At 43.7% G+C, this 12,752-nt stretch overlaps 2 protein-coding genes across 2 annotated transcripts; one reads left to right on the top strand and one right to left on the bottom strand.

Annotated features, from left to right (window-relative positions):
* The first annotated feature begins 4,767 nt into the window (after window positions 1-4,767).
* Window positions 4,768-10,216, top strand: nlrc3l1 (NLR family, CARD domain containing 3-like 1). Its single transcript, XM_030361868.1, has 6 exons — window positions 4,768-5,198; window positions 7,506-7,601; window positions 7,759-7,833; window positions 7,942-8,050; window positions 8,143-8,383; window positions 8,520-10,216. The coding sequence occupies exons 1-6, from the start codon at window positions 5,020-5,022 to the stop codon at window positions 10,085-10,087; spliced, it is 2,268 nt and encodes a 755-aa protein (XP_030217728.1). The 5' UTR covers window positions 4,768-5,019; the 3' UTR covers window positions 10,088-10,216.
* A 576-nt stretch (window positions 10,217-10,792) lies between these two features.
* LOC115547558 (uncharacterized) lies at window positions 10,793-12,283 on the bottom strand. Its single transcript, XM_030361866.1, has 5 exons — window positions 12,146-12,283; window positions 12,031-12,069; window positions 11,906-11,959; window positions 11,628-11,754; window positions 10,793-11,274 (listed from the first exon to the last, which is right to left on the bottom strand). Exons 1-5 carry the CDS (start codon window positions 12,165-12,167, stop codon window positions 11,103-11,105), a joined length of 414 nt encoding a protein of 137 aa, XP_030217726.1. The 5' UTR covers window positions 12,168-12,283; the 3' UTR covers window positions 10,793-11,102.
* Between the last annotated feature and the right edge of the window lie 469 nt (window positions 12,284-12,752).

Below are 12,752 nucleotides of genomic sequence, written 5' to 3'. Positions count from 1 at the left end.
CGGGCTCCCAGTGGATGTGGTCTCAGACAGAGGTCCCCAGTTCACCTCTAATTTTTGGCGTGCCTTTTGCAACCTTCTCGGTGCTAAGGTCAGTCTGTCCTCAGGCTTTCATCCCCAGTCAAATGGCCAGTCGGAGCGAGCCAACCAGCAGATGGAGACAGCGTTGCGGTGCCTGACGTCACAGGACCCTACAGCCTGGAGCCTTCAGCTGCCATGGGTGGAGTACTCCATGAACTCCTTGCCATCTGCGTCAACTGGTCTGTCACCGTTCCAGTGCTGCCTCGGCTACCAGCCTCCATTGTTCCCGACCCAGGAGGAGGAGGTTGGGGTTCCCTCAGCACAGACATTCATCCGACGCTGTCGCAGAACGTGGAGGCGGACCCGGGCCGCCATTCTTCGCTCACAGACCAGAATGAAGAGTCAGGCAGACCGTCGCCGCATCAAGGCTCCCCACTACACCCAGGGGCAGCGGGTGTGGCTGTCCACGCGTGACCTTCCTCTGAAGGTGACTTCCCCAAAATTGAATCCACGCTTCATCGGCCCCTACACCATCTCCCAGGTGGTCAATACCTCTGCGGTTCGCTTGAACCTCCCTCCTGCCCTCCGCCGCATCCACCCCACCTTCCGTGTGTGTGTGTGTGTGTGTGTGTGCGTGTCACACACCATACAGACACAATACACCATATAGATTCACACCATATGCACGCACACACATATAGATTCACACACAATATTGATACACACAACATATAGATACATACCATATGCACACAAACGACAGATACAAACCATATATATATATACACGCACACACCATAGGTATACACCATATATAGATACGCACACACCATAGTTACACACCATATAGATACACACCATAAAGATAAACACACCAAATAGACACACACCAAAGATTAACTTAATATAGATACAAACTAGATACACACACACACGCACAAATGTTTGTGTATGCTTTATTGTGCATGCAAACTTTTTCATAATCTCATCTCATTTTCGTCCGCTTATCCGGGGTCGGGTCGCGGGGGGAGCAGCTCAATAATGCTTTTTTTTTTTTTTTCATGCTTTATCTGAATAAACGAAATACGCGGTTTATTATAGCTTTAATTGCTACCTGACTGCTATGCTATCCCCAAATGTCTAAAGTTCCATTCAAGTTATTGCAAACGATACAAGTGAGGACGACCTTACACATATACACGACATGCGCACACACACACACACACACACACACACACACACACACACACACACACACACACACACACACACACACACACACACACACACACACACACACACACACACACACACAGTGGCGCAAAAGTGGGTATGCGGCGCATAGGGGCGCCGCACCAGAGGGGGCGCAAAAGCGATGGCAGTAAAATTATTTGAGTCGGCATTTTCTGTATTTAACAGCGTTTGTGTACATGATATGATGATCAATAACGGAGTAACGTCAATGATTAGGCGCCCCCCTGCTCCTTCGCCTCCCTCCCCCCCTCCTCTCCACACGGCGCTCCAGTGGCCGCCCCCTCGACTACGCCCTGGAGGCGAGCGCCAGAGTGTCTTCATTTGAACCGGATTGTCATCTGATGACACGTACCTCAATATGGAGAGGCAGAGAAAGCCCTCGGGGTCACAACATAGAAAAAGAAAGATTGGGAAGGTCGTTTTTTTGGCAGTGTATCAAGAGGAGGCATGTAAATATACAGGTTAGCTAAATCTACTACTAGTAAAACAACAGGTTACTGTTGTCTTGCAACTGTGTACTGATCAGAATGGAGCCTACAATATAACGGATCATAACAAGAAAAAGAAAGGAACTTCTTTGTGGCTATTTTGTTTTACTTCAATCTCTATGCAAGTCTTTGTTTTATGTAAATAGACCCAGTAAAAACGGAGTTATAAAGTTGATACTTTATAACTCCGTTAATAATCCAAAAGGGAATAAATTAATAATCCAAAAAATATAAATATTATCGTATCTGAATCGTTCTACACAGTATTACGATGCATCGAAGAATCGATTATTTTTCCCACCCCTATTGGTTACTGTACTCCAACAGCTCTAACAGAGTATTGTTTTGCATGTAAGCTTTTTGGTGAAACTAGAGTGGTGAGGTATAATAACTGGCAGTGTCTTTCAAAGATACTGAAGCACCATGAAACAAGTGGTTACCACATAAATGCTTATCTGAAGTGGAAAGAATTGGCACCCCGCTTATGCCTAGGTAAAACTATTGATAGCGAATTGCAGAGAGCCTGATGACTCGAGTGATCGACTACATACAGGTGCTGGTCAAATTATTAGAATATCATGAAAAAGTTGATTTATTTCAGTAATTATATTCAGAACGTGAAACTTACATATTATATCAATTCATTACACACAGAGTGATATATTTGAAATGTTTATTTCTTTTAATTTGGATGATTAGTACTGACAATTACTGAAAATCCCAAATTCAGTATCTCAGAAAATTAGAATATTAGTTACGACTAGTACAAAAAATGATTTTTTAGAAATGTGGGCCAACTGAAAAGTATGAACATGGAAAGTTTCAGAATGTATGGCAATCAATACTTAGTTGCAGCTCCTTTTGCCTGAATTGCTGCAGCAATACGGCGTGGCATGGAGTCGACCAGTCTGTTGCACTCCTCAGGTGTTATGAGAGCCCAGGTTGCTTTAATAGTGGCCTTCAGCTCTTCAGCATTGTTGGGTCTGGCATCTCGCATCTTCCGCTTCACAATACCCCATAGGTTTTCTATGGGGTTAAGGTCAGGTGAGTTTGCAGGCCAATCAAGAAGAGGGATACCATGGTCCTTAAACCAGGTACTGGTAGATTTGGCACTGTGTGCAGGTGCCAAGTCATGTTGGAAAATGAAATCGTCACCTCCATAAAGTTGGTCCGCGGCAGGCAGCATAAAGTGTTCTAAAACTTCCTGGTAGACTGCTGCATTGACCCTGGACCTCAGGAAACACAGTGGACCAACAGCAGCAGATGACATGGCACCCCAGACCATTACTGACTGTGGAAATTTTACACTGGACTTCAGGCAACGTGGATTCTGTGCCTCTCCTGTCTTCCTCCAGACTCTGGGACCTTGATTTCCAAAGGAGATACAAAATTTACTTTCATCTGAAAACATAACTTTGGACCACTCAGCAGCAGTCCAGTCCTTTTTGTCTTGAGCCCAGGCGAGACGCTTTTGACGTTGTCTCTTATTCAAGAGTGGCTTTACACGAGGAATGCGACAGCTGAAGCCCATATCTTGCATACGTCGGTGTGTGGTGCTTCTTGAAGCACTGACTCCAGCTACAGTCCACTCTTTGTGGATCTCCCCCACATTTTTGAATCGGTTTTGTTTGACAATCCTCTCCAGGGCGCGTTTATCCCTCTTGCTTGTAGACTCTTTTCTACCACATCTTTTTCTTCCCTTCGCCTCTCTATTAATGTGCTTGGACACAGAGCTCTGGGAACATCCAACCTCTTGGCAATGACCTTTTGTGTCTTGCCCTCCTTCTTTAAAGTATCAATGGTCATCTTTTGGACAGTTGTCAAGTCAGCAGTCTTCCCCATGATTGTGTGTCATACAGAATCAAAACGAGAGACCATCTAAAGGCTTTTCCAGGTGTTTTGAGTTAGTTAGCTAATTAGAGTGTGGCACCAGGTGTCTTCAATATCTGACCTTTTCACCATATTCTAATTTTCTGAGATGTTGAATTTAGGGTTTTCATTGGTTGTCAGCTATAATCATCTTCTTTTTGGCAAAAAACACTTATAATGTATCAGTCTGTTTGGAATGAATGTATACATTCTACAGGTTTGACTTTCTAAATGGAATTAATGAAATAAATCAACTTTTTCATGATATTCTAATAATATGACCAGCACCTGTACTCTTCCTTGCAGAAAGAAACCTGCCACTGAGGGGGACTGTGAAGAAGGGAATGGCATCTTCACTGTGTTAACATGTTTTAAAAGATTCACGTGTTCCTGTCTGGCTGTTAGCCCTGTAATAGTCTGCAGCTGTGGCTCATAGATTAATTGAGCCACACCCATTCTGGTGCTCCTTAAGAGGGCCAGAGTTCTAGACTGGAGGGCGGCTTGAGTTGTGCAAGTGACTCGACTGTTGTGGTATTGTTTTTAAGTAAAAATATGTTTTTACCAACAACATTGTGCGTCGAGGAAACTCTTTTTCACAGGGACAAAATGCACAGATAGGAAATCCTAGAAATGGACATTTTCTGGGTATCCTTGATCTCTTATAGCACGGTATGATGTTACACTGGCAGAGCATCTTAGAAAGGCTGCCTCTAAAAAAAAACCCCGGATATCTGTCCTGGTGCACTCAAAATGAATTTTTTGATTCAATATCAGAGTGTGTTTTAGGTCAAATTTGTGCCCAGATCAAAGAGGGGGGGGGGGGGGCGCCTGCCATGTGTCTGAATACCCCCAGAAAGTAGGCAGTTGCGCCCCTGCACACACACACACACACACACACACGCGCGCGCACAAATCTGACTGGGGATAGGATAGAATAATACACTTGAGGTGGTAAACAGGTTGTTGTTTATTCTCTTGCCAGATAGGCATCACAAACACACCAACCCTTGGCGCGCTTTCTATTTCACATCGATCTATTCCCACGGCCCAGAAATAACAAGATAGGCGTTGATCATGAACTGCAGCCTCCCTGCTCTGGGTGGCGGTGTGCAGTTAAGGCTGCTCTACTATCTGACCCAAGAAAGACAAGTGAACTAGGAAGTTAAGGGTGCAACTGATTACCCGAAACCGAGTTTCGATTTGTTTATGCGTCTAAAATATCACACATTTAGAGTACTTTTCATTGGTTACGCGTGCGTAATGGGTAAACATTGGATCATTGGCTTAAGATAATAACCAGGACTGTGTTTCTATTTCACTGCAGACAACCTTCCCATGTCATTCTGCCGTTGAACAGGAACATTACTGCGTGTCACTGAAAAATAAAATAATGGAACTGGGTGATACGGACTCGGACAGTCTTCCCTTTGGGGAAGGCGTGTCGGGGCGTGGAGGGGGTTCCAATGAGGGGGGAAATTATGATGATGATGACCTATACTACATCCCTGAGAGGAGAGCTTCTCTGGATCTGGGGCAGGAGTCTTCACCCGGAGATGGTGCCCAATGGTGGTGAGACGAGATGTTACTACTTTATTAGTCTGATTAGAAGTTTGGGTAGGATACCTTTTTTATTTAAAAATGGTTGGAACTCTTCTGACTTGTATTTTGTTTTGGGTCCTTCAAGGACCAGCTCACATGCTGATCATGGGACTCCCATGATCAGGATGTGTACTGGTCGTATGGTAGGCCTACTAGTAAGATTCTTATCTAAAATATTTTATGCTGCGTTTAATTATCCAACACAATTTGTTTATTTCTAATAAGAAATAGCATTTAGTGAATACTTAAAGATCCCATGCCATTCTATTTTATGATGCTTTAATATAGGTATTAGTGGGCCACAAACACAGTATTCAAAGACGTCCCCGAAATTCAGCCGTGGTGCAGAGTTACAGTCACTCCGAAACAGTCGCACATTGAGCTTCCCCCAAACGCGCTGTTTCGGTGGGCGTGTCAAGGCAGGTCAAGGAGGGGGGTGGGGGTGTGGCCCTGAGCAGCTTGTAGCCACTGACAGTAGGCCTACCATGAGCTCTGTTTACGGTGGATGTATCGCAATGGCTCGTAGAAACCCATATTATACATAGATATCTATATCATATAATATATAATATATATTATCACCTGGCCCTGAGCAGCTTGTAGCCACGGTACCATGCGCTCTGTTTACGGTGGATGTATCGCAATGGCTCTTAGAAACCCATATTATACATAGATATCTATATCATATAATATATAATATATATTATCACGGCCAAAAGCTGTGTGAGCCTCCAGACGATAGGTTATTATGAATCTCAAACGACCACGTCTACTTCAGATTGATGTGGAAGTGGTAGAACCAGAGACGTCGGAGAACCCGACAAAGTCCTTTGTGATTCATTATATCGTCTGGACGCGCACACAGCTTTTGGCCGTGATAATATGTATTATTTGATATAGATATCTATGTATTATATGATATTATTTAGATATAGAGCAGAGCTCCAGGACTGTAACGCAAGTGTTGTACACTTCCTTGTTATTTGGATAACCGTTCTGCTGCTGGTGTGATGGCGCATAACACGTCGGACTCTCGTCTCTGGTATTTCTACAACGAGACTCGTAGTGGGGGTTATCTCAGCCATGGTTGAGAATGAATTGGGGGAAAGGAACTTTGGCTTTGACTCCCTGAAGTAGGCTACATGAACCACGACATGGAGGAGAAAGGGATTGTTGGCCGCGAATGTATCCCGCTTGAGCCCTGCTTCCTGCCGCCTCGGCAGCGGTCAGCGCTAATCACCGCATCCTGATGCCGAGGCGGTGGTCCATCGGCAGCGAGGCTCCGGCGGGAGACGACCGCGGTCAACAATCCCTTTCTCCTCCATGTCGTGGTTCATGACTTCAGGGAGTCAAAGCCAAAGTTCCTTTCCCCCAATTCATTCTCAACCATGGCTGAGATAACCCCACTACGGGTCTAGTTGTAGAAATACCATAGACGAGAGTCCGACGTGTGATGCGCCATCACACCAACAGCAGGTTATCCAACGGTTATCCAAATAACAAGGAAGTGTACAACACTTGCGTTACAGTCCTGGAGCTCTATATCTAAATAATATCATATAATACAATATCATAATATCATATCTATATCAAATAATACATATTATCACGGCCCAAAGCTGTGTGCACGTCCAGACAATATAATGAATCACAAAGGACTTCGTCGGGTTCTCCGACGTCTCTGGTTCTTCCACTTCCACATCAATCTGTAGTAGACAGAACCGTGCGCTGCCTGCTGCCGGCGCGAGGCACCACCGCCCGGCTGCCCGCTGCTGGGCGGTGGTGCTTCGCGGCGGTGGTGCCTCGCGGCAACCGGCGGCAGGCAGCATGTCGCAGTTCATGTAGTTCGATGTCGTTCTGCCATTGCATTCAAAATTCTGTAACTAGCCTGTTACTACAAACTAAGCAACTACCGTATTAGCATTTAGCACTAGCTCAATCACGACTCCTTCAGAATTCTTGTGGGTGGTTACGAACCAACCAAGTGGGCAGGGCCATGAATAATAATTTGACAACGCTACGTCACAGTGTCACCTTATCCAGATCTGCTCATTTCTTCTGCCTTTTTCCTTTCATTGCCTATTGCATTCAGCAGACAAACTGCATAGATTTCAAACTTACCACAGCTCACAAACTTATTCAGACCTATGTTATTTAACAAACAATAGGAAAAATGTGATTTTAATGGCATGGGCTCTTTAAGCACAAAGATGTGGTTGCGCATCGAAGCTATTCCTTCAAATAATGAACACGCATATTTTTTAATGATTTCTAAAGGTGCCACTGCCAGCCGGCAGTTCTGAGCTATACTTCTATGGGGAGCGACGAGGAAATGAACCGAGAACAGTCAATGGAGGACCAAGATGAATCAAGGTGAAGCAAAAGAAAGACATTGAAGTGTTGTTATGGATGAAGCACAAATATATGAATTGCATAAACATACATCGAAACACAACTGGATGTGTTTTTAAGTTGAAGGGGTACTGTTCATTTACATGATAATGATTGCATTGAATGTGTGTGTCTTCAGAGTTCTCCTGGAGAGCAACGGTTCTTTCTCTAGCGACTACTCCTTCAACAGTGATTGTGAGAAGACCACACGCAAGTAAAGATAACCTTGGGACATACCTCAACATGTAATATGTTTTTGCTATGCGCCACCTTGAAATCATGCATTTAACCCTTTCTCCGCCGTTGTGTAATCGTGCACTAGGATCGGAAGCAAAGCACATCCCGTGTGTGGGCATCCTAAAAAACCTCCTCTTCTCAGCGACTTCACTGAACCGCCACACCCCTCGTTGACTTTGGCGTTTACCTTCCAGGTGACTCTTCATTCCAGCATCTGTCGAATAATCATTCATTTTTATTCTTTTTAAATAATAATTTTGTTTGTGTATGCTATTTTTGTCAACAGGCTATCCGTGAAACACTTGAGAAGATGCCAGAGGTGCATCTGAGGCACTTCAAAGAAACTCTGTGGAGGAGTTACCCACAATCCCTCATTGCTTCTCCCCAAAGCATGGACTTGCTGGACCTAGTGGACCGCATACTTGGGTCTTTCAACATCCAGGGCTCTCTGCAGATAGTCAAAAACCTTCTGGAGGAGATGGGGCAGGAGCAGCTTGTTCTTAACCTCCAGGAGTTATGCGTTCAAAGTATGTACATCCCATTTTATTCCTCTGATGTCTTCAAATCAAAATCATTCTTAAATCCCTTATTCATAATTCTAAATGTGTCATGCCTTCATATTGGACGTTCAAATTAAAATCTAATTTTCTGATTTCTTTGTAGATGAAGTACGTTTTGAGCTGAGACAGAATCTGAAGTGTAAATACAGGGACGTCCAGGAGGACTCGGCGATACAGGGAGAGAAGAAGCTCTTCCACGACATATTCACCGACCTCCACATGACCAAAGGGTTGGACAATGGACCCAATGTTCAGCACGAATACAGGAACATAGAAAAATTAAACTCTTATCACAAACCAGAACCCACCATCTCATCTGAAGATATCTTCGGCAGCAATTGGATCGAGAAGAAATGTTTGAAGGCTCTCCTGATGACCGGCATGGCGGGAACAGGAAAGTCCATGGCAGTGCAGAAGTTCATCCTGGACTGGGCTGAGGAGCGGTCCCACCAGCACATCTCGTTTCTCTTCCCGCTGCCCTTCAGGGAGCTCAACGCCTTCCAGGGATCGGAGATCAGCATGCTGCAGCTACTAAACCAGCTCTACCCAGAAACCAAAAAGTTGAAGGACATATGCGCCGTCGGTGGACACGTGCTGTTTGTCTTGGACGGTCTCGATGAGTACACCCAGGAGCTTGACTTCCAATACACGGAGATCTGGTGCGACTTCAAGGAAGCCACATCCTTCCATGTGTTGTTGGTCAACTTCCTCCGAGGGAACCTGTTCTTCAGCGGCCTGCTCTGGGTCACGTCCCGGCCTCTAAGATCAAAGTGGATGCCGTCGGAGGGCGTGCATCAAGTAGCGGAGGTATGGGGCTTTACTGATGACCAGAAGGTGGAATACTTCAAGAGGAGGTTTACGGACCCTGTACACGCAGGTCGGGTGATTGACTATGTCAACTCGTGCAAGACCCTCCACATCATGTGCCACCTGCCCCTGTTCTGCTCGGTGTTGAGCCAATTGTGGGAGCGTAGGTTTACCGGGCAGAGGGGGGATCTACCCCAAAGCATCACACCCATCTACACCCAGCTTCTTCTCGTGCTCCTGTCCAAGCGACGTTTCAGAGCGCCAGCTCGAAGCCCGAGCGAGGAGAGAAATTTCCTGGTGGGCCTGGGCAAGACGGCATGGCTCGCGCTGGAACAGGGACAGGTGAAGATCACCGAGGCCCACCAGAAAGCGGGCATTGGGGGGGCCATGGACGAGGCGGTGGTCAATAGCGGCTTGTGCACAGAGTTTACGGTCAAACAGTTTGTCATGTATAGTGAGACGGTCCACTGTTTTATTCACTCCACCGTTCAGGAGTACATGGCCGCCCTGTATGTTTTTCTAGAGTTCAGGAACCAGGGAATGAGTGTCTTCAAGGAATCATCAAAAAGAAAGCAAACCCAGGACTTAAAGAACAGTAAACAGGTTTACTCAAGTGCTTTAGAAAGGACCCTACTCTGTGAGGATGGGAGATTTTACCTTTTCCTACGTTTTCTCTTTAGCATGGCGTCAAAGAGCAATGTTGAGCTTCTCAAACATTTCATCGGTTCTACAGAGAATTGGCCATCTGTCGTTAAGGACACTGTTGCTCTTATTAAGAAGAAGATGAGTGAAAAGCTTCAGAATCATCCTGAAACTAGAGCCCTCTTGCAGTCCTGTCTGGATGAACTGACCGCGGAAAACTAAGGCTGAATCCGAATACTTAGTACATACTATTTCTGTTCAGTGTCTACTACTTGACCGTACCACACTTGATTGTGTAGTACGGTCTACAGCTATGAGTAGAACGCCTCCGAACGCTTCCGAACACCGCCGAAACTCCACCGGATGTTTGGAGATGACGTATCTCCCCTCAGACGCAGGCAAAATTACCTTGATAAGTTACCTGTTTTCCGTCTTGTCATCGTTGCCATTAAATCAAAAGTCTCTTTTTACTTAATTATTTACTTTACTTTTTTTAATGTCTCTTTTTTCGCCGCTTTCTACAACGTCTTTCTGGTGCTGTCGGGTCAGCCATCTCTTCTTCGTTCGTTACCAGACTCCGGTTTGCTGCATCTGCATTGTGGGATAGCGTAGTGAACTCTGTTGTTTACTGTGGCGGTAGTACGGATTCTGAAACGTTTTCCGTACTACACAATGCGTACTGAGCATTCGGACGCGCTATATTTGTGGCGTACTACAAAATCCATACTATATAGCAGTCAAGTATGAGTATTCGGATTCAGCCAAAAATTGAGAGCTACAGCATTGTTTTTATTTGGTTGATCATTTATAAGTCATAATACTCCCTAATTCCCCATGGAAATGCATAGGCCTACATAAAAACCCACCCAAATATAATATAACTATTGATTGCAGATGTTATATCACTATGCAATAAATCATTTTCACTACTGTTTTGATGAACTTTTTTATTATAATATGGCTATATGCACCACATGTCATATGTCACATTTTATACATATTTTGGTTTGATGAACAGAAAGAGCCCAACTTAATATTTCGTTTTGGGATACCCTTTGAGGAAAAGAAAACAGATCAAGTTGTTCAATCAAACGCATTCCTAAAGATATTATACGAAACAAGTCTAACCTGTTTTCAACTGAACCACTACAAATTAGCTTAACACAGTAACAAATAAACATAATGTTCACAAGGTTACATGTAAAGTTTTTATCCAGATTGCTTACTGAATGGTACATCACAAGTGGTTCTTAATCCTCATTTTTTTTCTGTGTGTTCGTAAAGTGACATGCTTTTTGGCGATCCCTTCAGGATTCATCACCACACAAACATAAGTAGAGCACAAGTCCTCAGTCGTCACATTTTTCAGCTTCAGATTCCGCTGGACTGTACCATTTGAAGAGGTGGGTCTGCAACAAGTCCATCTTCATTATTAGAGCTACTACCCATAATATGATGTATTGCTCTACAGTCAATAAACAATGACAAAGTATGTATTGCAGTGCAGTCAATAAAGCCAAAACCTACGTGTTCTTTGAAACGCTAACTGAAACACAATTTAACTGCACATATGACTAATATTTGAAGTGTTCAGAAAAGGTTTATTGCCAAATACATTTACACATATTAGGAATTTGTCTTGGTATTCGTTACGCACGATCTTAACAGTAAACAATATTGTATCTGTTTAAAGTCTCTCCTAAAAATAAATAAGTAGGCCTAGGCTATGCATAAAAGTTATAAAACCCTCCACCCCACTCACTCGTCCATCTCTGATATCCTGGAGGTGCTCAGAGCCTCGGGGAAGGAGCCGTTGACCAGCCAGTAGATCACGGTCAGGTCGCTATCACCATGGGGGTTCGCCATGCAGGTGAGAACCAACGTCCTCCCTGTCGAGTAAACGCAAAAAACAAACACAAAAAAATACATTAAACTTTCTTCAGAAACTATATTTAAAATGCTCGATGTCATCGAATATTATGACACATAAACGTAGCACTGTTTCATTGAAGGGAGCATTGCATAGCCTGTCTAGATTACCTAGACGAGCTCTTGTTCGGGTGCGGACTGGACCAATTATCTCAGGAGATTTTGCTGTGGAAATGTTATTAACGTTAATATGACATATTACATAGAATCTGAGATTAGTCATCTGTACAACTCACCAAGGGAGTCATCCGAAGACAGGAGGCAAAGCAGCAGAGCTGAGGATAAGAGACAAAATGTTAATTAAAGACTAATGGGCCACCAAAAACGAAAAGGTTAAAAACAAGAGATTACCTATAACATGTGGCTGCTTCATGTTGGCTTGGTGTTCCTCTTACAATTAGTTGTGCTTTATATACACAAGTCACTTCCCCTACTACACCCACGGATCTACACGTAGGGGAATTCTAACTGTGTTATGTTTGGGATGACCGTAATGGCATGGTTGTTAACGTTTTATGTTTATTTACTGGAAAACAAATTTTCCAATAAATAAAAAAAACAGTCAATAGCCAATGGCTATATTATATAGTATGTGTCAACTACTAAACCATTGGTGATTTTATGAAATATGTACAGGTTGCAAAATGTATGAAATAGTACCATACATACATGACAAAGGGGGTAGCCAACAAATTGTAATGCAAGAAAAATATTTAATGGATAGATCACATTTACTCAAAAAAAGTTTCAACATTAAATCTAACTGGATGAGATTCAATCCACACTGATTGAACCCTTCCAAATCCCAGTTGTGGCAAGTGTCGAGTTAATTTACATCCGTGCAAATGAACAGTGATCATTTAATAAACTAAGGTATTTTCATACAATTTAAATTTGTTTATGTTGGGGATCTAGTTTTTTCTTTGTTCAGGGACAGCTGTTAACAGGGCATAGCAAA

This window comes from Gadus morhua, chromosome 7 (genome assembly GCF_902167405.1).
Source record: "Gadus morhua chromosome 7, gadMor3.0, whole genome shotgun sequence".
Classification (NCBI taxonomy): Eukaryota; Metazoa; Chordata; class Actinopteri; order Gadiformes; family Gadidae; genus Gadus; species Gadus morhua.
The sequence above is the reverse complement of the archived record's forward strand: the minus strand, read 5'-3'. Positions and strand labels throughout refer to the sequence as shown.